The 25,940-nt window shown below is 35.6% G+C and overlaps 1 protein-coding gene across 1 annotated transcript in view; it reads right to left on the reverse strand.

Moving 5' to 3' along the window:
• The window catches only part of ADAMTS19 (ADAM metallopeptidase with thrombospondin type 1 motif 19), a 250,761-nt gene that overhangs the window by 80,448 nt on the left and 144,373 nt on the right, over nucleotides 1–25,940 (reverse strand). Inside the window, exons 10-13 of the mRNA XM_061150851.1 lie at nucleotides 24,381–24,531; nucleotides 9,926–10,027; nucleotides 4,277–4,407; nucleotides 3,186–3,358 (exon numbers count right to left, since the gene is read on the reverse strand). Of these exons, the coding sequence (XP_061006834.1) occupies nucleotides 3,186–3,358; nucleotides 4,277–4,407; nucleotides 9,926–10,027; nucleotides 24,381–24,531 (557 nt within the window). The remainder of the gene's footprint in view (nucleotides 1–3,185; nucleotides 3,359–4,276; nucleotides 4,408–9,925; nucleotides 10,028–24,380; nucleotides 24,532–25,940) is intronic.

Below are 25,940 nucleotides of genomic sequence, written 5' to 3' on the forward strand. Positions count from 1 at the left end.
TGCTGGAGTACTTGCAAGGGGTACATACATATCCAACATCGAAGACCAAAGATATTCTTTTTTCCTGGAGTACTTGACATAAACTGAGTCCAAAAAATCAGAAGAAGTTTTCAAGGTAAATAAAAGGGGAAAGAGGTTAAAGTTTGAGAAAGAAAGGATATCATGCCAAAAAACTTGCATGTTTACAAGTCCAGAAATAAGAAAACATGATGCATATGAGGGATGAAATGAAATTCAGCCTGGTTGTGCTGGAGATGGAAGTGAGGCCAGAGAAGTTAGAGGGGACAGGCCATAAGAACGGCCGTCTGAACCAGGCAATAAAGTTTGAGACTGGTCCTGACAGCAACAGGACTCGTGGAAGGGTACTCATTGGCACACTGACCAACAGTTCTGACCTTCAAAAAGACCAGCCTGGCTGAAAGGAGGAGGAGGAGCTGGAGGAGAGTCAGAGAAACAGTGAGAAAGCTGTTCGAAGAATCCAGGTCAGAGATGGTGCAATCGTGAACAAAGATGCTGGCAAACAAAGAGAAGTTTGGACAAATGGGGTTTGCTTATTGATTACAGGCAGATGGAGATTGAGGCAGAAGGATTTCAGCTGAGCTTGGTAATGAGGCAAATCATGATGTTATTCTCCATGAGAGAGAATAGTAAGAAGAGCAGATGGGAGTGAGAGACAGGAACGGAGGAAGGGATATGTTCAACTTGAATCATGCTGAGTTAGAGATGAACGGGATGTTAAGTGAGAAGTTCATGCAACATACAGGTAAACAGCTAAGGAGCTCAGGACAGATAGATCTGGTTGGAGATAAATGCCTGTGTTCCTTTAGCATTTGGATATAAATAAAACCTAGTGAATAAGTAAGATCATCCCAAAAGGAACATTCAGTGAGAAGAGGGACCAGGATAGGTCACTTCCCATAAGAGACACTATCCTTTCACTTAATATTTATTGTCTACTCTGTTCAGGCACTGTTTACAGAGCTAAAGACAGAGAAATGCATAAAATACAAGTCTTGCTCTTACAATCATTATTGGGAGAGCATAAACTAATAAAAATATTATGACAGATCACTATAGGTTATGTGAAAAAAAGAATAAGGCAGGGTACTGAAAAGTATTGAGTCAGTATTTAAGAAAAGACCAGAAGGAGTCACCAGCAAAAACAATACTTTCCAAGACACTAAGACAGAAAAGCCCTGGACTTATTCTAGGGAGAGCAAGGGAGCCAGTGTGGGTGGGAGGGTGTGATGGTCAGGACAGCAAGAGTGTAACAGGAAGCCAGGGAGGAAGGCCCTCATAGGCTGTTAGAAGGACTTTGGACCTTTAGTGAGTTGGGAAAACTCGTTCTGTTGCTTTCAAAATGGAAGAATAACGTGACATGACTGATGTCTTAAATGTATCCTTCTGGCCATGATTGAGACTGAAGGAGATATGGGGACACAAACATAGAGACCAGTTAGACGCCTACTATAAACACACAGGTGAGACACAGAGGCTTATATCAGGAGGTAAGGTCTGGAGATATTGGGCAATCATGAGATTCTGGATGTATTTTAAAGACAGGAATAATGTGACTTTACTGATATTTCAAAGGCATAGTAAAAGAGAACATAAAGGAAAGGGAGGACCCAAAGTTTGTGGTCAAAGCATCTGTGAATAGAGAATTAACTTTTATTAAAAGGATTGTAGGACTAGAAGACTATGTTATTATTTTCTCTCAACCAAAGAAATAGTACATTTAGAAGCTATGTGCTGGGGAAGAAAGCAGGATATGTTTGAAGCAATGGAACAAGGGCAGTATTTGGAGCACAAAGAGAAACAGAGTGAGGTCTTAGACAAGGCAGAAGACAAGAGAAGGAATCCGACAAAGGAAGGTCTTCTTGAGCGTGCTATGTTGTGCAATTTGGTTTTTACCTGAAGAGTTATGGGAAGGACCTGAAATGCTTAAGGTGGGAAAGCAATATGAACCAATCTGCATTTTATATAAAGATCTCTAGTTGGGGCTTCCCAGGTGACTCAATGGTAAAGAATCCATCTGCCAATGCAGGAGATGCTAGAGACTCAGGTTGGATCCCTGAGTCAGGAAGATCCCCTGGAAAAGGAAATGGCACTCACTCCAGTATTCTTGCCTGGGAAAACCCATGGACAGAGAAGCCTGGTGGGCTACATAGTAGTCCACAGGGTTCCAAAGAGTCGGACATGACTGAGCAACTGAACATGAGTTCTACCCTGTGCCACCCCTCTACAGGAACCTCCGTCCCTCTCCCACCACCACCCCCAACTCCCGGCAACGGCTCATCTGTTCTCTATCCCTATACTATTGTGATTTCAAGCATGTTATAAAATAAGAATCATACAGCATGTGGCATTTTGAGATTGGCTTGTCTACTCTGCGTAACGCTCTGACATCCACCAGGTCACCGCGTACATTGACAGTGTGTTCCTCGTACTGCTGTGTAACATCCTACGGCAGGGATAAACCTTTGTTTGCTAATCCTGCAGCTACTCAGACCTTTTTGATTGCTTCAAGTCTCTGGCTATTGAAAATAAAACTGCTATGTGTGCTCATGTACAGCATTTTCTTGTGGTTGTAAATTTTTATTTCTCTGAGGTAAATAACCATGACTGCGTTTTCTAACGTGCATGCTTTGTTATTTGAGACACTGCCAAGCTAATTTTCAGAGCAGCTGCACCATTTTACCTTACCAGCAACGCATGAGAGATCGTTTCTCTTCCTCCTAACCAGCATTTTGTACTGTCACCCTTTTAAAATTGTTTGTGTATAATAATACCTCCATGTTTAAAAAAATAGTTTTAGTTAGTGCTTGTGGTTATTGTATGTCACAAAAGTGAAAGTGTTAGTCACTCAGTCAAGTCCGACTCTTTGCGACCCTATGGACTGTGGCCCGCCAGGCTCCTCTGTCCACGGGACTCTCTGGGCTAGAACACTGGAGTGGGTTGCCATGCCCTCCTCCAGCAGATCTTCCCGAGCCAGGGATTGAACGTGGGCCTCCCACGTTGCAGGCAGATTCTTTGCCATCTGAGGCATGTCATAAAGGCAGAAAAAGCAGAATTTTGAAATACCTATAATATAAACTACAAAACAACATTTACCATTATTGTAAAGCACTTTGCAAACCTAGACTTCTGCTTAATTAAGACGGTGGCGATCTGGCTGGTCATACCTTCATCCATGACAGCGTGCCACTGAAGTGCATGCTTTGGGTACGAAGTTCTAACACTATAGGCCTGACATTGCCAGTCTCTGAATCCAGGCAAACCTGCAGGACAAGGTGGATTCTCACATATTCTGTATTGTTTTCTGGGACCATTACAATCCCTTGCTTCAGAACCTAGCCTAGAAAAGATAGTACAAATAATCAATTTTATCTTATTTTACGTTAACTACTCATTAAAAAAAAATCAAAAGGCATTGTATTAATAAGGGAAAATCCTTCCTATTAAATCTACTTTTGAAAATGTGGACAGACTAAATGATTAGTAACTGTAGGAAATCCATATGCTTATTTTAAAATGTGTATTTTTCTCTAATCTTTGATCCATTTAATTTCCAAAATACAGGAGAAACAAAAGTCTGTTTGCTATGAAAATTATATAGAAGGGTAAAATACAGAAGCTGGGGGCAAAATACACTCCTATGGAAGGAGTGTAGCCAAGAAATTCTAAGGAGATGCTTCTAAGGTTTTCACACACATTTTTTAACATCATTTGCTGAGGAATTGGGCCACTGAATCCATACCAAAGTCAAAGCATAAAACTGAAATGACTTTCTCACACATTTCCTAGGATCACACTAGGAATGATGGAGCCACACAAGCTGATCTTGGATGCTCCCTGTCTGTACACATGCTCAGCAGGGTTTCCTTTCTCAGCTCGGACTGACATTCATGTTGCCCTCATTCTCTCTCTTTCTGAAGTCGTCTCAGCTACTGGTTCCTCTCATGGATCTTTTCAACGGTGACTTACTTTTCCTAACATGTCTCCCTGCTTGGGTCAACACAGTTTTTTTATTTGATTTATTCCCAAGAAAACAACCTGTGTAGTGGTTAACTATTTGCTCTTAGGAGGGTTGGTCTTATTTTCTTCTTCAAAGGGAGTTCTTACACAAAATAATTTGAGAGACTTTTCTGTCTTCCAAAGTGGACTGGGTTTGAAGAAGTGTCTTTGGTCCCTGACATGGTTTATCAGTAAAACCTTTTTATTTCAGACTTGAAGAAAACAACACCCTCCCCCAATCCAGGAATGTTGCGTTTACCCAGGACACTTGCGCTCTCGACTGCTGATCCCAGAACTGCAGGTTCGGCTGCAGGGACTCCACATGCTCCACTCTCCAGCCGCAAGTCCGGGTGCTGCGGTCCTGCTGGCACACTCTCCAGCCTTACACCACTATTCCAAAAGTTATGTCTTAGGTGAACAAATCAGGGCACAATGGAAAATCATTCACTGGCCTATCGAGTCACTGGAATTGCGATTAAATCAGGTCAGCTAGAGCCCCAAACGTGTGGAATTGAAAAAGACCAAAAATTAGTTGGCACGTGCTTAATGTCACAGTAATCATTCACTGGCCCAGTTCTCCCAGTTCTCATGTCAGGTCACACAGTCTTGTCACAAAAGTAGCACACGGGTTTGTACTACAGCCCTGAGAATGCAGTGCTTGTGACAGAGGCAGGGCGAATGGGGGAGTGGGGGTTGTACAGCCAGGAAAGAAAAACTAACATGCTCTAGGAAAAACAATAATTTAATAGAGAAGAATGAAAAATACGTTCATATTTTGTAGGTAAGATATAAATGTAGGCAATATAAATGGAGGTAAAGACATTTATAAATGTCTTTGACTAGAATGAAGCAGACATTTTAGCAAATCCAGCCATTTTTATCTAAAATGTCAGTGTTTCAGGGTACTCTCTCCTTGTAATTAGCAACAAAGCATATGACTCACTTTTAGCACTTTCATTTACATTGCTTTTTCTTTTTTTCCCCCTAAGTTTCCATCATGAGAAAGACAGCAATGACAGAAGATAAAGCAGTGTGTTCATTTTCTTTTTTATATTTATTTTGTCATTAATTTTAAACAAAAGCAGCCAAAGGATTTTTTTTTTTTTTTTTTTTGTGGTCACTGAAGAATGTTAGACAGAATTTGATGGAGAGATTATTATAATTTCTCCTTTTTTTTTTTTTTTTAAAGTCGCTCAGTCATGTTCAACTCTTTGTGACCCCATGGACTATTCAGATCATGGAATTCTCCAGGCCAGAATTCTAGAGTGGGTAGCCCTTCCCTTCTTGAGGGCATCTTCCCAACCCAAGAATGGAAGCCAGGTCTCCTGCATTGCAGGGGGATCCTTTACCAGCTGAGCCACGATAATTTCTCCTTATTCCTGGAAAATCAGATCTATCATGATCACAGCAAAGATATTAAGGGTAAAAATTAACTGAACAAAACCATGTTGGAGATAATAAGATTAAAAAATTTAGATAACTGATTGTATAATGACAAGGGTTGAGCAAGATGATCATACTAGTTCTAAATAATTTTCTGTACCAGTGGCAACATGATTTATAAGGGATTTTGAAGAAATCATAGCAATTCTCTGATCCTCAGTTTTCCCATCCCAAAATGTGAATGAAAATCATATATAACTAATAGACTTAGCAGAGGCTGAATGAAACTAAGCACAATGCATAGTCCATGCTGACGATTTAATAAAGATTAACCAAAATAAAAATATTAATAACACCAAATTCTATATCATTATATTAATTTTATCAATAAGTTTCCAGAAATCTCACCAAAATTCTATTGTGATTTTAAATGATCTGTTTTTTTTAAACTTATTTTGAAAATATGTGTTTAAATGCAGTTTTTAGAAGAATTTATAAAACTACACTATAAAGTTTTGTGTGAGCCCAGTTAGTGCTTTTCTATGTAATAAATAGTTCCTGAAGATTTTCTCTAATAATGTGAAATTTAGGGAACTCTACTAGTGCTTTGTAATGATCTATAAGGGGAACAGAATCTAAAATAGAACAGATACATGTATATGTAATAACTGAATCACTTTTCTGTATACATGAAACTAAGACAATATTGTAAATCAACTATATTTCAATAAAATTAAAACAAAATTCAATCTCTTTCAGATTCAAAGAGTTTTACATCCAGGCTTGGGAAGAAACAAAACAAAACCTCAATAACTCAGAGTATAATGATATGGTAAGATTGACATTAAATAAACTGAGATTTTTGTAGGAAGATTCAGCCTGAATATTGTAAAAGGGGGAAAAAGCAGACCTTGTGAAAACTTTGAAATAACTTACTGGTTTTAGGGATTTAATGATGTGCCATTCATAGGGGGGAAAAAGAAACCTCAAAGTGAACCCTGCCAAACTTCAATTGGTCAAGTAGATTTGACCTACATGAAGGGTATTTATTTTTACCCCCCAAGAGCGTATCACAGCTCCTCGCCCATTTAGTGGTAAGCTGGCATTGAAAGGCTGGACGAGAGTTCACAGTGAACTAAAAATATTCTGGGAAAAACCCAGATCTAGACTTGCATGTCATTTAAACTAGACACGTCTGGCAGATGAAGAGAAATGGAAACAGATATACAAGCTAAACTTGCATCCCGAAATTGGTGAAATTTAAGGAAAGCATAGTATAATAGTTAAAGTCCATTAACTTTAGATAACCAACTCTCTGGATGAAACTATGGAAAACCTGCTTTTGTGTCTTCTAGGTGGAGCTTTGTTTCAACACTGGGGAAAGTTTTAAGTGCTTTGTGTAATTATTATACAATATATTCTATTGGGTTTATATGCAAAATGAATCTAATGCTTTTCATGAATTTTTTAGCATGTTTTGTTTCATTCGTATATTTTAGTTTCAAAAAATGTATTACACAAGGTTTAAAGAACTCAACATTTCTCATATTGAATAATTCAGTATGATCTATGAAAATGCTAAGGAAATTTATAATATTCTTTCTGTGATAGTACATGACCTAAAAAAGTTTGACTCTATTTCTATTCTCTCTAATTTCTATGTGAATATGCCTAGGAAGTTGAAGAAAACACCCAATTGGAAGAGGTTCTTGAAAATGACAAAGGAAATATTATTGTCTAATTAAATCCTCTTGTATATATATTGTTAGATGAAATAAGAGGAAGAAAGAAGGCAATAAACTGTCTTCTTATGTAAATTTGTGACTAAGGATATTACAATCTTCATTTTTTCAATAAAGCATGATGATAATAATTTCATCACTTAAGAACTTAGGAAAGTAAATAATTAAAATATATTAGGCAGCATCCTTCAAAACAGTCTAATATTTTAGTCACTTGGTATTTAGCTTTCCTTCTCCATCCTCCCATTCCTAGAAAATATTTCAAGTAAAAGACATACATTTCTTGGTTTTAATCAAATCATTTATCAACCCACAGACCTCTGTTAATATAAATGTAAACACAGATGCCAGTATTATAAAGAGAAAAGGAGAAGAAAGAAAACAGGCTGCTTTTAATTTGGAAAAGGCCGTGTATAAATGGTAGATAACTATGAATCATAAAATTCTTGCTGACACCTCCTCAGACTTAATTGTATACTCTTAGGTGAACTAGTTATACAGCTCAGTTAACGTCACTAGAGTGTAACACATTATGAAATTCTCAGCTTTGTTTCTCGGACTGCCATGTACTGAGCTAGCAGTGTTCAGCGCGAGGTTGCAAGCACCCAAATGTTCTCGCCCTACAGCCCTCAGTTATAGAGCGTTGGAAGCTACTTCCATGATGGTTCCTGCAACAGCTGGACCAGATGGAGAGTTGGAAAAGCCCACTTGGCCTGGGGAACTGAGAAGTTCATTAGTTATTTCAACATACAAAACATTATAGAACCACTGAGAATATCATTAGCACAATTACAGGGAAACGAAACATTGATTTTTAATGAATAATTACAGTTTTGATTGCTGAAAGAGCAAGTTTATCTTAGAGAACTCAAGAATGCCATTTATTCTCATAAATATCAGAAGAAAAAAACAATAGAAAAATATTTAGGACACCAGATTATAAAAATGAACGGATTTTAAATTGCTAATGAAGAACTAGGTAACAGAAATGGACTGTGTGATGTCTGCAGACGTGTGGCTGAATATTTGGTTCTCTCTGTTTATTACCGCTTTCGTGTTTCAGGGATGATGAAAATTATTGCTGGTGCAGAGTTTTATGACTCAAGCAATAAATTACTCAGCATAATACCATGAGGCTTGCCCAATATACACACATTATTGCACTTTTGTGTATAATTTAAAACAAATCCAAATTCTGACTCTGCATAAGCTCACAGAAAACACATTTGGCAGTCTGTAAACAACTGACTGATATTTCACAGAAGTTCTCTATCAAGGAACCAGTTTTCTTACTGATTGTATTGGGTGATAAAATATTTCTAGTCCTTTTCTATTATTTGGGACTTAATTTGTACATTTTTCTTTTTCTTATTAAAGAAATCATAGAAGTAATAAATGACTACAGGCTTATGTCAAACAATCCAAAAATGTCAGGAGAAAAGTTGCATTCACCCTTATTGTCAATTGTTTTATTCCATCCATCAATCCAACTCCCTCCCAAGAGTTAACTACTAATTATAATTTGGAGTTTATGTTTTCAAACCACTTTCTATGAGCTTAAAAATATATAAATTCTGTGTGCATACTCACATTTGTACACAAATTGCTTTTTCCCTAAATCTCAAATGGTACCATATAAAGTACGAATTTTTTTAACATGTCTCTATACTAACCACCAGGTCTAGTAGATCTTTTCAAGTTAATATATCTTGATATCTTGATATATCTACCTCAATCTGGGAACAGCTACACTGGAACCATTCCTCTTCCAATGAATATTTTGTTTTTTCTTATTTCTCACCACAGCAGGTGACATCCTCACCTAAGTCTATGTGTGTGTACCTGCAAACATGCCTATATTTGTGCACACATGTTAAGAATTTATTTAGGACAAAATTCTAGAAGTGTAATTGCTAGATTTCCATTTCTGTCCATGTTTCAAGTAGATGTGTTTTTAAACTAGCTAAATAACTTTTTTCACTAAGTAATTCACCCCAAGTAATATTTATGCTGTTGATTTGTTTCAAATATAATGAAAATTCATAGTCTTCAGAGGCAAGTTTTCTGATCTTATATCTAATGAACAAAGTAATAGCTGTTCTACTTTCCCTTCATAGAATAAAAAATGGAAAATTATGTAAACTAGTGTACTATATTTTGATTACATTAGCTATAAGTTTATATAGGATCTAATTCCTTCATGTTTGTAAAAGAAAATTAATTTTTATAGCAATTGAAATGTTCTGGAAATATATACTAATAAATTTCTACAGCCTTATGAAACACATTTAACAACTTAAGACAGTTAAATGTTTACTAATCTCCCAAATGTTAATTAGAATATTTTATTCATGATGCTTGAAATGACAAGGAAAAATTACACTCAGTGGCTCTCCTAAGACAATACTTTATACTTTAAAGGATTAATTCACTCTGAGAAATTTTACTATTTTTATTAATTTGTGAATACTTATATTTAAGTTTAATAGTAAAAATATTTAATTTTTGTTAAAGTAATACCTATATCCAATTCTCCACACCGTTATAATCAACAATAAAAAATACAGCTGATGTTTAAAAAACAGCCATGTGTTAAAATTGAAAACAGATGAAATGCTGAAGTTTTTATATATAATAAAAGTACTCTACTAGTGTTAAGATAGATACCTTTATAACTGGCAGAAGAAAATGTCTCACTGGTTATACTTATAGGAGAAATGTAAGTTTCTTCTTAAGTTTCACTTCATAGTCTTGTACTTCAGATAGCACCACCAATAACTTACCTTACCAATGTCACAATCGGTTCCATCCATTGGTGGATCTAGTTTGGTTTTGCATTCTTTCTCCCCTTCCACCTTGCACCACAAGCCTGTGCAAATAACATGCTGAAAACAAGGGTATAATAACTAATAAGGGGAAGGCATCACATTTTTGAGGTTGCATCTATAAGGTTTGAGAGAGCAATTTTAATAGAACATCAGAAATGATTTGAAGAAAACATCCTTTGAGTACCTTTAATATTAAACTTACAGTTGAAATAGTCTATGGCTTATTTATAGTGCTAAGAAGACTGACATAAAGATAAAATGTTTCATAAATTTAACTATTTTAAAATTTCTTTAAATAAAAACATGTACGATTATGCAAGATTAAGTAGCTTCAACAGAAAACTGTAAGCTAAAAATCATTGTTTATACCACATTATATGAACCAACCTGGAAGAATCAGTAATGTGCCTACGGTATGAATTTAATGCCTCCTATCTTAAAGTCTGTCCTCACTTCTGCTTTGCTGTATGCCACACGCCGCGTTAGTACTCCACTATTGCATTACATCACCTTGGCCCCTGATGTGATACCGGGATTCTCAGTGGGCACATTTCCCGTAACTGTTGTCAGTCAATTTTCCACAGTACAAATGCATCCTAGATACCCAGAATACATTTAACTTTTTCTAGGGAAAAGTTAAAGGAACAGACAAAAATACTGGGAACAAAAATACTGAAGGAACAAACAAAAATAGCATAAACACAGCAACACTGAAAGAAAAGAATTCTATAGTTATGGCAGCCCAGAGAGATAGATAAAAAGGCACAACTACCACATTCTTAAGGACTTTCTATGTCTACAGGATGGGTGACGTTTCTGAGATACACACATGTTATTAACAGATTACACAGAAATACGAAATCCATGTGGCATACTTAAAGCAGCTAGAGTGATCTATCTTGAAGATGATTGTGTGACTACCTATCCAGATATCTGGAGAAAAGGGCAGAAGCAAGCATGTTGATAAGGAGAGAATAAGTGTTGATGTGAAAAACAGTCTTTGAAATTGGACTGGTGAGAAGATCAGTCAGATGGGAGGATGTATATAAGGGAAGGGAGTAGTGAACAAGATTTTAAAGATAGAAAATCCAGATCCTGAGTGCCAGGATGGACTAGAGACTCCATATTTGGAGGGAAAAAGAAGCCACTCAGCAGTTGACAAGCAGGTTGATAAGATAAAAAGGCTATTTTAGGAGATTTACCCTGGCAGAGGTGTTCAAAACAGATTGAAAATCACTGCAAAGTTAAAATTAACTTATGACCCAAATCTACTAAACACTTTGGGGATGATATATTTAAACTAAGTTTTCATGCAGGTCTGTTACATCTCCAATTCTGAATTTGTTACAACTCTCCAAATATTATTTTCCTATTCTTTATTTAAAAATTTAGATTTCGGAACTGTTTTAAGCTCTTAAAAATTCAATACTCTATGGCAGGAGTGTGATATACTTTATTTGCACAATTTTATCTGCTGTGACAGTTTTTCTGCCTAAAAATATTTCATACAAATACTTATTATATTTAGAATATGATTTAGTTTAATATATGAGCTATTGTTTGTACATATCATTCATCAAAAATTTATCCAGGAACTAATTTTAAAGAATGCCTAAATCAAACAGCTTCTCTGTAATATTTTTGACTCTTGAAAATAAGCAGAGAGGTTAACTGTTTATCATGTACTTTTGTGGACACATTTATATTTGAATTAGTGGATATCTAACCTGAGGATTTTAGTTCCTAAAAGTTTTCTTTTTCCTCCAAGACAATCTTGTTAATAAAATTTTATAATTATGGGGTCAAATGCTGAATTTTCCACCAAAGAAGAATTTTGCTTTATTAATTTTCAATAAAGCTTGGTTGTATTGTAACATGAATTATTTTAATCAAGTTCATTAGTTAACCAATGCATACTGAACTAAAAAACAAAACTTGTTTATGTTGTAGTTTTAAAATCATGCTTGCTTGTTGAACACTGTTGGTGGTCTAAATTCTGACCTTCAACCATTATCTGCTATTCAAAACAGCAGGTACTCTAATTGATTCCCACTTGAGGCCCTGAGAGCACAAAAGCAAACTTGGCAGCTTTTCAAGATAAGCACAGTCATGTAGAATAAATCTCTCATAGAGGAGATCTCTTTACTCTTTATTGTCTATAGTTCTGGGATCTTACGGAAAGTAAATTATAACCTCATTGTGAAAGGTAACTCAGATTCAGGATTTCAAACCAAATTGTCAAAAGTAAAGAAATAAAATATGGGAGAAATGGGATGGATGGTTTTCAACTTGAGAAGTGCAAAATCTCAGATATGTGATATTAGAGCTATGTTACACCAAACTCTTTCTTAAGAGGGGCAGGGTTGTGTATTTTGTTAGAAGCAAATGCTCTCTGTGTGTTTCACAGCCCAGAGTCAAATATTCCTTTCAACTTAATTAGTGAAATCTCTTAATATGTCAATTAAGAACTTTAATACTTAAAATGCTGTGCAAAGGAATCCAGGACAGAAATGCGTAACCCAGCATCTCCTAGCAAACTAACAAAAATAATATAACATTCTTTTTTTATTCCTCTATAGTAAGAAATGACCATTAAAAGCATAAATGAAGTTGGATGTTTATCTCAAGAAGGCTTTAAAAAAGTTTATATGAAAAACTATATCTTTTCAATGGAATAATTTAAATGGAAGATTAACTGTCCATGTATAGATATCATAAAATTTATCTTCAAAGACAACATGTACCCATTTTTTATAGCAAATAGATCCACTAACATGTCCTAAATTTCATGTTAAAATAAAAAATATTAAATGCATGTGCATGGAAGCAGCAATTAAATCTTGAACATGTAACTCCTTGTTTGTTCATAAACTATCTTCCAAACTACAATTTCAATAATGTAATGTCTGACTGTAAGTGTAATTCAGTAGGGGATAATATTTTCAAAAATAATTTTTCTATCAGAGAGCACCTTGGTATTATTAAAGATGAAAAAGAAGAACAAAGTAAGGGAAAGAGAAAGAGAGGTATCCAAAAAATAGAATACAAAGATTCAGAAGAAATAAGAAAAAGCTGAAATGTAGTTCTTTGTGGAAAATAATAATATTGAAACTAATCAACAAAAAAGAGAAGGTAAAAATAAATATTATTAGGAATAAAAAAATGAAGGGACATCTACTGATCATGTAAAGGCTTACAGAAATAAGAAGAGACACTGTAAACAACTTTATACCAAAGAACTTTACAATGTATATGAAATGGAGAAATATTTTTTAAAAATTTCTTAAAAACTTGGTAAAATGGATCCAAGAAGAAATAGAAAAGTTGAAACTACTGTGTAACCACAGAATAATCAAAAGTATTAAAAATCTTCCCACAAAGAATACAACTGATCTAAACACTTAAATTCTCAATTTACATAAACTATCTAGAGAACAGAAAAAGAGAAAATATTTCTAAACACACATCATGATGCCCAAACCAGACAGCAGTTTGAAAAGAAAATGAAAATAGTGATCTACTTCATTTATGAACTTAGATTGAAATAAACTACACATTTTTTAACAAACTGAATCCAGCAATCCATGAAAAAAATGTAATGTTCCATCACGATCATGTTGGGTTTTTCTCGGAATGCAAGGCTACTATAATATTAGAGATCTGATTAATACAATCAAGTACATAAAAACTTCAAAATCTATGATTTTTGTATCTCTCGATATGCAGCTTGTGACACAATTCAACATCCATTCGTTAAAAAAAGTTAGCAAACTAGCCACTGAAGGAAACATCTTGAATGTTAATGGACATCTGGACATCTATAAAAATCTACAACAAACATCACCAAAAGACCCATAAAATGTTGAAAGTTTCCTTTTAAGATTAGGAAAATAGAGAAGATGGCATCTTAGCACAAACATTAAAAAAAAGTGCATTTGTGATGTATTCAAAGCAGAGAGAGGAAGAACATAACTGTCAATCTAGACTTCTTAACTCAGCTAAAATTTTATTCAAGACTGAAAGTTAAATAAAGACTCTTCAAGGAAACAAAAACTGTTTACTGCCAACAGATTTTCCCCAAAGGAACTTCTAAATGTTATACTTCAAGAGGAATATGATCTCATAGGGAAGGGCTGAAAAGCACTTGTGATCAAAGAACCTGACAAAAATGATGATAAACCTAAATAAATATTTATTACATAAAACAATAAAAATTGGACTTCAGTCATTATTATAAACCTTTTTAATGGGAAGAAATACTAGAAATCTATCACATTTACATCTCAAAAACTTAATCCCTTAGCAGAAGTAATTTGACCACTGACAGCTAAGTAAATTTGATCTCTTCTATTTTACTTCCTTCACTACATATGCTTCATGACTGCTAGTGGTAGAAGCAGAGTAACAGATGTCAAGAAAAGTATAGTCTATGGATAGCCAACAAATGTAGCAGCAAGCTTCAAAGGACCCCTCATTAGAACACATCTTGGTGTGTTAAAGAAAATCAAGGAGTAAGAAGAAATTTAGAGAATGAAGAACTGTCAGTACGCACTTAATGAATCCCAGGTGGTGGTGAAGGCAAAAGAAGGGGAAAGCAGATGATGAGATGGTTAGACAGCATCACCAACTCAATGGACATGAATTTGAGCAAACTCTGGGAAATAGTGAAGGACAGAGGAACCTGGCATGCTGCAGTTCATGGAGCTGCAAAGAGTCAGTCCATGGAGCTGCAAAGAGTCAGTCCATGGGGATGCAAAGAGTTGGACACAACTGAGCATGCACACAAAGAAAAGAATAAAAAGTGAGAAGGAACTGTTTGAAACATTTGAAAAAAAAATGATCCAGACATTCCTTGTAAGAATGAGAAATATAAGATAAAAATATTCCCCTTCTGGAATGGTGGAATAAGTTCCCAGAAGACCAATCCTCCTGTAGCTAACAAACATAAACTGTGGAATGACAGCAAAAAACAATTTTCTGGTAGTTTCAGAATGTAGAACAAAGGCAGATCAACTGTTTAGGGGAGCTTAAAGAATCGGCACAAGTTGAGCTCATCGTCTTTGTGGCTCTGATCTGACACTGGATTGTGGCCATGGCATGACACAATGGTTAAAGTAACACATGCCATCTTTTTAGACTCATGAAGACAGAAACGGATGTGGTCAAAGCTGTCAAAACTTCAAGTGTTAGTTGCTCAGTCGTGTCCAACTCTGTGTGACCCCAGTGGACTGTAGCCCACCAGGCTTCTCTGCCCATGGTGGGTTGCCATTCCCCTCTCCAGGGGATCTTCCTGACTCGGGGATCAAACCTGGGTCTCCTGCATTGCAGGCAGATTCTCTAACTATCTTTGCCATCTTCTTTAGCCACCAGGGAAGCCCCAAAAAGAAGAGAGTCAGAAAAGCTTAGGTCTTTATGTGGCACCTGTACCATGCATGCAAGGGACATAAGGAAATAAGGACATAAGGAAAAAGTGAGCTGATGTAACATATGAAGTGCTAGCCACAGCAGATAAGATAGTTTCCAGTTTGACTCTAACAAACTTAATTGTTTGTGAAAACAAAACTCAAAACACTCTTTGGAGGAATGCAGAGTATGTGCTGTGACAGGGGTCAGTAAACTCTTTCTGTAAAGGGCCATGCAGCATATACTTCAGGCTTGTGGGCCATGGGATCTCAGTTGCAACTATTTATCACTCACTGTAGTTTGAAGGCAGCCAAAGAAAATGTGTGAACAAAGAAGGTGACCATATTCCAGTAAAACTTTATTTATAAAAACAGGCCACCAGTCCCTACCCCCAGAGTTTGCAAAAAACTAATGCATTGATAAATAACATGTTAATGTATTAATAATGTAGAATGAAAACATGTATATACAAATAAACATTCATAAATCTTCTGAATAGCTTGATTCATAATAGCTAACATACTGATGTCTACTAAGAGGTGAACTGATAAACAAAACAGTTTATGTTCCAGTGGAATACTATTCATCAAGAAAAAAGAACTGATTAATCATACTCATAAACAGATATAAAGAATGTCTGACTTTTGAAAGTATAGGAAAATTTCATTGTAAATGTAAAGTAGCAGAGGAGACAATAACAAAAAATAGAGCATAAGTATGAAACACAAACACAAAAAAGTTGACAAAAATTTTTATAAAACTAATTTAAACCAATATAAAAAGTATTAAACTAGCTCATGAAAATGCCAAAAAATTATTACATTGGTTTAAATAGAAAAATACAAAATCTAGTAATTGCTTTTCTCTAGTAAACATATCCATCTAGCCATACTCATATCTGTGATTCTATTTTATCTGGAAAGCTTAAAGATAAAAATGTGATAAATATTAATTAGGATAATGGTTTTAATGACATACAAAATAGATTTTAAGGCACAAGCCATAAAACATGCAAAAGAGAAAAACAGATCAACAGATAAAAGTCATAAATATGTATGTGCCTGTAATATAACTAAATGATATATAAGTAAATAATTGACAGAAACACAGAGAAAAATAAATCAGTTGTTAGAGTTGGGTATTTGAACACATTTGTTAAACTTTTCAACACTAAAAGATCAAATAAAAATAAACAGATATTTTGAATAATAATATTATGCTTCATCTAAGATTTAGTGACAGATAATGAACTTTAAAAACCATACATTCTTTAGCAGAAGACCCAACTAGATATTTCTCCAAAGCAGACATACAGGTGGTCAACAGGCACATGAAATGATACTTAATATCGCTAATTACTAGGGAAATGCAAATCAAAATTACAATGAGATATCACCTCAGGCTGGTCAGAATGGCCATCATCGAAGAGTCTACAAATAAAAACTGGTGGCGACAGTGTGGAGAAAAAGGAACGTGCTTACAGTGCTGGGGGGAACGTAAAGTGGTATTGCCACTATGGAACACTGTTTGGAGGTTCCTTAAAAACTAAAAATAGTTACTATGTGATCCAGCAATTCCACACATGGGCATATATCCAGAGAAAACTCCCAATCACAAAAGATACATGCACCTCAATGTTCACTGTAGCGCTATTTACAACAGTCAGGGCATGGAAGCAACCTAAAGTCCGTTGAACTGATAAAGTCCGATGAACTGATAAAGAAGATGTGGTATGTGTGTGTGTGAGTGTTTATGTATGTGCGTGTGTGTGTGTGTATATATATATACATGTATATACATATGAATATTATTTAGTGATAAAAAAGAATGAAATAATACTATTTGTGGCAACATAGATGGACCTACAGATTATGATATAAAGTGGAATAAGTCAGAGGAAGACAAATATCATATCACTTACATAGGGAATCTTAAAATATGAGACAAGCGAAATTATTTACAAAACAGAACGATGCTGTTCTCTCGAAACATCCCACCCTCGCCTTCTCCCACAGAGTCCAAAATTCTGTTCTGTACATCTGTGTCTCTTTTCCTGTTTTGCATGTAGCCTCCAACTAATAAAAATAAATGGAAAAGAAAAAAAAAAAACAGAACGAGACTCACAGATGCAGAATTCTAACTTATTGTTACCAGAGGGAAAACAAAGGGAGGGATACATTGGGAGTTCTGGTTTAATGGATATGCATTACTGTATATGAAATAGAGAATCAATAAGGACATACTATACAGCACAGTAGGAATTACATTCAATATATTGTGAACACCTAGAATGGAAAATAATGAAAAAGAATATACACACATAAGAAAACAAAAATAGCACAACCTAGTTGGAAAAGTTGATGGATTCAACCACTTCAAAACTGTAGAAGGACACTGTGTATAAAAAGCTAATGACACGCTTTGACACGCTTTGTGACATAATGACATGCTTTATAAGTAATAAGAAAGTCTCATCTAGAATACAGAATACAGAAAGAACTCCTGCAACTCAAGAAAAACAGAAAGCTTAAAAAATGGGCAAAATGTAAATAGGTAATTTACAGAGAGGGAGAGAGAGACCTAAAAAATAAAAGCCCATGTCAATAAGAAGTCATAAAAAATTAGTTCTAAGGGAAAAAATTAAAGAGCTAGATTATCCAGTCAAGTAATTTGCCATCAAACTCACGTACTCACATACTGCATAGGACTAACACTCAAAGAATAGGATTAAGCTCTGATTAGATGGCAAGAGAGGCAGATTTAATTCCTGATAGTTTTAACCGAATTATAGGAAGAAAGAACAGTAAAAAAAATCTTCAACTTTACCAATTTTAACAACAATTTATCAATGCTAAATTTATCAACAATACAGTATTCATTTACCAACAATAAATTTATCAACAATACTATATTCATTGCCCAAACAACTTCTTGCCATCAAGAGCTATTTCATGATAAGGTTTTTTAGTCCAAATTCTTGTTGCTTCTGGAGTTTCACAAGGCCAAATCGCAGAGACTCAATCTTCTTGAATTCTTCAAGGTACTTATTTCAATGCCAGGCTGTCCATTAGATCAAATGAGAGGTTTTAGGAGTCCTACATACTTTGATGTATCAAGTCAACATAAGAGAAATTTAAAACTGGTCTTTCTATGGTACTTTCAGTCACCATAGGCTTCAATTACACTGGAAAGTTCTTTACACAATATGTATGTAACTCACTGTGCCTAGTCCGAAACTCAAGGCTGAATCTTAAGTTTCCTGGAGGCCTTCATTCTTTCTTTTTCAGCAAACTTTCTTCTTTCACAAATAACGTAACCCTCAAGCAGACATTTCTTATTGATTCTGAGGAAGCATCCATACCTCTGCATTCTTAGTCAGACGAATTAATTTTAGGTAGCCCTGAAGATAACTTATTGTAGTTGTAGCTGGCTCAGCCACAAGATACCAGATGGCCTGGAGGCACCAATGCTCAGGATCCAGGAACAAGGCTATCCAAGAATTTAGCATATTCATGCAAAAGAGTAAGCAATTATTGCTGAGGGTTGGGATGTTTCACAAGCATCTCTACAGCTATGCCTTTAAACATTTTGCAGATGTAAGCTGCTATTTCAAGGGTAAATTTATATCATTAATTAAATCAGCACATACATAATGTTGGAGTCCCTAGTGCTTGTATATAGCTGTTAGGAAGAATAGAAGAGAAGCATCCAATTCAAATACTATGGGCCAACTGCCATTGTCTCAGATTGTACCAGATTCAACACACATGTTGAAAAGTTGCTATGAATTCTTACTCCTGCAACTCAACATGTATTTATAACTTATTGGAAATAAGATGGCCATAAGGATGCCTGATAAATCATGCATAAGCTGTGAAACATAAACTATATACTCTTACAAATTGTTTTTTATGTAGCTATTGAATGACTATCTTAGAAGGTTACGTTCATATTCTCTGGACATATTATACAGCTAAGAATCAGTGAGTAATTTATTATTATTTTTATGAGTAAAATTTCAAAGTTATTATTCCATCATTCAGTTGATTCATTTATTGCTTTAACAAATACTTATTGAACACTCTTTTAGGAGACAGAGGTATAGTGATAAAAACGACTGATGACTCTTTTGAGGTTATGGAGCTTGCCTTCTAGGAGATTTGTTTCGGATAAAGTCTAGACCACAGACTGGTAGATGTGGTGACTTCACATGTTTCCACCTGAATGTGTAAGAGTGTAGCTTAACTCGCAGAACTCTTCTACTTCTACACTTATAACTACCTCACTTTATATTTTTAACTTCTACCTCCTGATACTCAGGGGCTCACTGATGCCAAGATAACTTCAAGTAATACTGTCTCAAACTCAGTGGGAAAAACATAGCAGTTGGATACTTTCAGACTTCATTTTACTCTCCTTGCCTTCAGCTTTTGGAACTTTTAAACATTTCCACTTTGAAAAATGTCTTCACTTAGCCTCCAAGATCTACTTTCTTTTGGTTCTATTCCTACCAATAAACTTCTTCAGAGTTTTAATTACAGCTTTCTCCTTATTTTCCTAACCTCCAAATAATGTAGTGATTAAGCTCTCAGACTGTGAGTTTTTCCTCTTCTAACTCATTTCATAGTGTCATAATTTAGTATTATGAATTCAGTATCAACTCCTTGTTGAGGACTTCTAGATAGATATCTATCTGGACCTACTAACATCTCTAATTGGATGTCCAATGGACATCTTAAACTTAAAACATGAATCTAACTCCATTTTAGTGTGTCTGCTATCTGTTTCTTTTTGTTATATTCTTCCCAAGGTAAATGTATGGCTTGCTATCTGACTTCCTTCAGATTTCTAAACAAATGTCACTTTCTTTAGGAAGCCTTCTCAGATTATCCTATATAAAATAGCACCATTCCCACCTTCCTATCCCTGGTTGTATTCCTTACCTTTCTCATCTGAATTTATGCTTCTCTAAAACATTATTACCAACTGGCATATTACATATGTATTTACATATTGTCTGTCTCCCCAGCTAAACTTCAAGCTCCATGAAGGTGGAGGTTACTTCCTACTGTGTTATTAGTACATAGAACAACAACTAAAAAGTAGCTGGAACTCAATGCATACTTTATACTTATCAAATCATTGATTAAATTTTTTAAAAAATTTCTTCTATGGCCCTATCTAACTACCCACCGACCTACCTGTCTACCTACCTACCTACCTAATGTTTTGCAAGTTCCACCAGTTTGGGATGGAAAAGGTGATTTTCAAGGGCAGTATCAGAATGGTGTTTTGGATTTTGGAACTGAAGTCCAGCCTCTTAGCCCTAAGAGACTTTAAGAGATAACACACTTCCTCTTCTTGTTCTACAACACTTCCTCTTCTTGTTCAATAAATTGTGACTTAGAAAGAAAAAAAGGTTTGACTAATGTTACACCACTAATAAGAGACAGAACCACTGTCTGAGCCCAGGCTTCATGCCTTTGCAGTTAGTGTTCTCCAACCTAAACCTTGATTAGGAGACGTTGCTTTTTGCTGGTTGCCCACAGCAGCCCAATCCTTTCTGGCATTATTTTAAAATTGTCCTTAATGAAGATTATATACAGATTGGACGAGAGAAAAATCTGGCTTTAATTCCATGGACTGTATAGTCCATGGGGTCACAAAGAGTCGGACATGACTGAACGACTTTCATGAATAAAAATGTTATATGTGTATACACACACACACACACACACACATATAATTTCAAGGGAAAAAAGGAGAACATTTCTGGATACTTAAAACCTAAAACTTAATTCTGTTTGCAAAATGCCTAGTTTAAAACAAAGCAACATCCTAGGATATTGAGAAACAGATTTAAGATCTCCTAACAAACTGCTGGGATCAAGACTGCCGGGAGAAATATCAATAATCTCAGATATGCAGATGACACCACCCTTATGGCACAAAGTGAAGAGGAACTAAAAAGCCTCTTGATGAAAGTGAAAGAGGAGAGTGAAAAAGTTGGCTTAAAGCTCAACATTCAGAAAACTAAGATCATGGCATCTGGTCCTATCACTTCATGGCAAATAGACGGGGAAACAGTGGAAACAGTGTCAGACTTTATTTTTCTGGGCTCCAAAATCACTGCAGATGGTGACTGCAGCCATGAAGTTAAAAGACACTTACTCCTTGGAAGGAAAGTTATGACCAACCTAGATAGCATACTAAAAAGCAGAGACATTACTTTGCCAACAAAGGTCCGTCTGGTCAAGGCTGTGGTTTTTCCAGTGGTCATGTATGGATGTGAGAGTTGGACTGTGAAGAAAGCTGAATGCCGAAAAATTTATGCTTTTGAACTGTGGTGTTGGAGAAGACTTTTGAGAGTCACTTGGACTGCAAGGAGATCCAACCAGTCCATCCTAAAGGAGATCAGTCCTGGGTGTTCATTGGAAGGACTGATGCTGAAGCTGAATTTCCAGTACTTTGGCCACCTCATGCAAAGAACTGACTCATTGGAAAAGACCTTGATGCTGGGAGGGATTGGGGGCAGGAGGAGAAGGGGACGACAGAGGAGGAGATGGCTGGATGGCATCACCGACTCGATGGGCAGGAGTTTGAGTAAACTCCAGGAGTTTGTGATGGACAGGGAGGCCTGGCGTGCTGTGATTCATGGGGTCAGAGGCCTGGCATGCTGAGATTCACGGGGTCGCAAAGAGTTGGACACGACTGAGCGACTGAACTGAACTGAACTGAACAAACTGTTACACTTTCATCAGAGGTAGAAAAAAAAATACACGCAGGTAGGTTAGTAAGAAGCAACGATATGAATAGAGCAAACAGCCTACAAAAAGTTTTTAAAAAATCAATTAAGATAGTTCTTGACCCTGATGGTGTAGTGCTCTAGGGAATAAAGAATCTAATCTAAGGATCTAATCCAAGGATTTTCCCATACAAAAGACAATGTAAAAAAGTGTGAATTCCATAAAAAGCAGTAGAACATAGTAGTTGCCTATACTCTTGTTCTTTGGATTTGCATCTAGCAAGCCTATGCTTGCATCATAAGCGTAATCACTTAATTGTGCTATTTTAACTTCTACAAGACTCAAAACTGTTAACCTATAATGTAGAACTGAATAATAACTATGGCATATAATTGCTGTAAGAATTAAAATAGATCATAAATATAAATGATTTACACACTGTGTCATCCATTTTAAAGTTCAAAATACTGTGGAATGATACTAGTAAAATTTAACCAACTGCAATATAGACTTAAAAATAATTTCTAAAATTTTTAGAAATAGTATTTATTAAAAATGATCTAAAATTTACCAAAATTATGTTTGTAATTGATCATTTGCTGAGTTTTTCTAAAACTTCAGGTAATGTAAAACTTCATAAAATGTAAACATTTTTCATTGTTCAGCTCTATCAGTTTTCTATAGCACATGAACTGAAACCATCTCCTAACACAACAGTACAACAGCAATCATTGACAGCTTACTGTTTTCAAAAGCATGCTAATCCTGCAAAGCCAAACTTTCTGACCTCAAAACATTCATTTTACCATGATGATTCAAGAAAGAAGATTGTGACCCAATTTTTGATTGTCTAAAGTCCTTGGAGGTGAGAGCAGAGTGGATAAGAAGATCGGCAGGTGAGAGCAGAGAGGTATTAGGACAGATAACAGACGGTCAACCTGGCTACTATCATAATTATCACACCCAATGCCAAGGTCCAAGCATCCATAGGTCTGCCACATGTGAACCCTGTGTGTTCACTCATAATCACACACCTATATCAGTTCCTCTGGATGTCTGTTGTTGCTGATGATTATTACAGTCTACACACCCTTTCACATGTCACATTTAACACAGCTCCAACTTCTTCATACATTCACCTATTTTAACCTTAAGTCATACATTCACTGAGTGTCCAGCATGTGTCAGTCACTGGACTGGACACTGGAGAAACACTCTGCCCTCATGGTCTTACACACTAGGGTGGAGAGTTAATAAAAGGAAAATAACATGTAAATGAACAACAACTTTGATAAGAACAAGAAAGCAGAGAGAGCATAAAATGTCATAATGCCATATAATCTTTTCCTTATGATGGATTTTAATTATTCTGCCAATAATTATCTTGAATGTTGAAGACAGCATTATCTTCAACAAAGCAAACTCCTTTCAGGCAATCACAGAAAGTTAGGTACAGTGAAATACAGCTATCAATTCACTCCAAGCATGATTATGAGTTTAAGCCTGAAATACAAAGAGTGTGCAAGCACGTGTATGGGAAAGGTAGGAAGAAATGGGCAGCAAAGGGATGAGCTGCAGGAAGAGAGACAAGAAGAGAAAAGGAAGGGTAAATAGAGCTAATACCTTACATCAGTTAAGACAGTCATTTTGCTCAATCTTTCAGATTTCAGATTATCCTAGAATGGGACAAGTGGACTCTGAGTAATTAGTTTGAATACTAATATACAGGCATTGCTTAGTTTACCATCAGACATTTACCCTTTGCTTCTAGTTTAACCATCAGAAATGTACTCTCTAATTTCTATTCCTATAGAATATATTTATTTTCAGGGTTAAATAAGTAGTAAAGCATTAAATAATCCATCCTCAGTAATTACCTGTTCATATACTGTTTTTATTACATTGTCACCCAGATATCTACCATGTAAGAGAGACTTTTGTTTTTTTTTAAGAGAGACATTTAAAATAAAAGCAACGAACTGTCATAAAGCACAGGTTTCCCTGACTTAAGCGTCATTTTTGAAGTAGGAATTCTTGGATCATTCCTTCCTAACTTTGATTCAATACAGACACCAATTTCTACCACTTTCAAAAAGGCAGGGGAAAAATGAAGAAACCTTTTCTAAAAAAATCCTTCTTTCCGATGCTGGGGTTCTTTGGAGCCACAAACTCTAAAGTCATCTCCCCGTCCTCCAATCAATACTTCTAAATAACAGATGAATACACACTTTAAAAAAGTTGCACCTCGATACAACTCTTACCTGCATCTCTTGACAAAAGGAAGCCAGTGGCCCAAAGAGAATCTGACATTGCTCATCAGCAGTGTATGTCATCTCTGGCAACTTGGAAGGAACCATCACAGAATTGACACTGTGGGGATTTGTCTGCAGCAAGCAGTTACTGGCCTTTGACCTAGCAATATGCAGATATGTGTGACATTCTGAATTAACTGCAAAAAGTTGTTATAATTAGTTAACGTAGCAATAGCAAACATTTTAATACTATTAAATGTGTTCTTTTATTTATAAGCTCTTCTATTGAATGCTCATGGAAATTATCTCATATATGAGAACCATGTGTTTACAATTATTACAATAATCCTATCAATATTAATAAAACAATGTTCAAGTTAATAGAACTTTTTGATTTTAAAGATCGTTCATTTGAATTAATTAAGCTCATCTACACAACACCGTGAGATGGTTATTATGTTACACATTTGTAAGGTGAAGAAGCTCAGTCTCAGAGAGTAACTGCTTAAAAGTAATGTATGAAGGTAAGAAATCAACTATATTCAAGGATTTAAAGAATCCAGGAAAATCATGCTCAAGTGACTATTAATAGTAGGAATATTTTTGGACTTGACACTGTACCACAACTTCCATTTATGGGGTAAAATTTAATTTTATCATAGTTCTGATTCATGAGAAGACAACTAAGCCAAACCACACACTCACAAGGGCCTACAGAGGGGTTGTTGCTTCAGTGACAAAGAACAAGCCCAGATGACCCTGCCCATGTTTCTGGAAAGAGCTAGAGTAATGTAATAAATATATTTTAGTAGATTTTAATATTTATTTGACAAAAAATTAACTTGACGATTTACATAGTACGGAAAAATAAATTTGAGTAGTGAATTTAGCTAGTTAGGTATTTCTATGTTCCTTACTTAGATTTTTGAATACTTCAAGCATCTCTCTCTCACTTATTGACTGGGACTTTGCAGATCATCTATTGGTACTGTTTCAGCTTTCCCTTCTATTACTGAAGAAATAAGTAAAGAACAGGGCTTTAAAGTGAAAATCAGAACAATAACACTGTTTTTCATTTTTTTTCCCAACCAGGCAAAAGCTAACATTACCAGCTGAATGTTGAAAAGAGGAGAATCAAGGACTATAATAATGGTGAAAATTATGGATTAATGAAAAAAGACTCTGAGTTTAGAACTACGAAGTAGAAAGGTGGAGCTTTTGTTAAAGAGGTTTTTGATAACAACAGATGTAGAGGGATGAGCATTGAGAATGTTTCCACTGAGAATTTCTGAAGAGGCAATTTAATATTATGCAACATTTTTTATCATTGCAATAATTTTAAGCCTTACAAATCATATTGCCTAGTCTCTTGTTTGAAAATGTGGAAACTAAGAAACGAGTTGGTTGAATAATATGTCCCAATTGACACCATGAGCCAGTGGAGAGCCAGGATTAGAACCAAGTGCCTTGATTCCTAATCCACGCCCTTTCCACTCTGCCATGCCACATACCAGGGTGGTAGAGGAAGCAGGCGCACATACATATTCATGACACAACAACAGCAAGTGA

Source organism: Dama dama, chromosome 9 (genome assembly GCF_033118175.1).
Source record: "Dama dama isolate Ldn47 chromosome 9, ASM3311817v1, whole genome shotgun sequence".
NCBI classification, from domain to species: domain Eukaryota; kingdom Metazoa; phylum Chordata; class Mammalia; order Artiodactyla; family Cervidae; genus Dama; species Dama dama.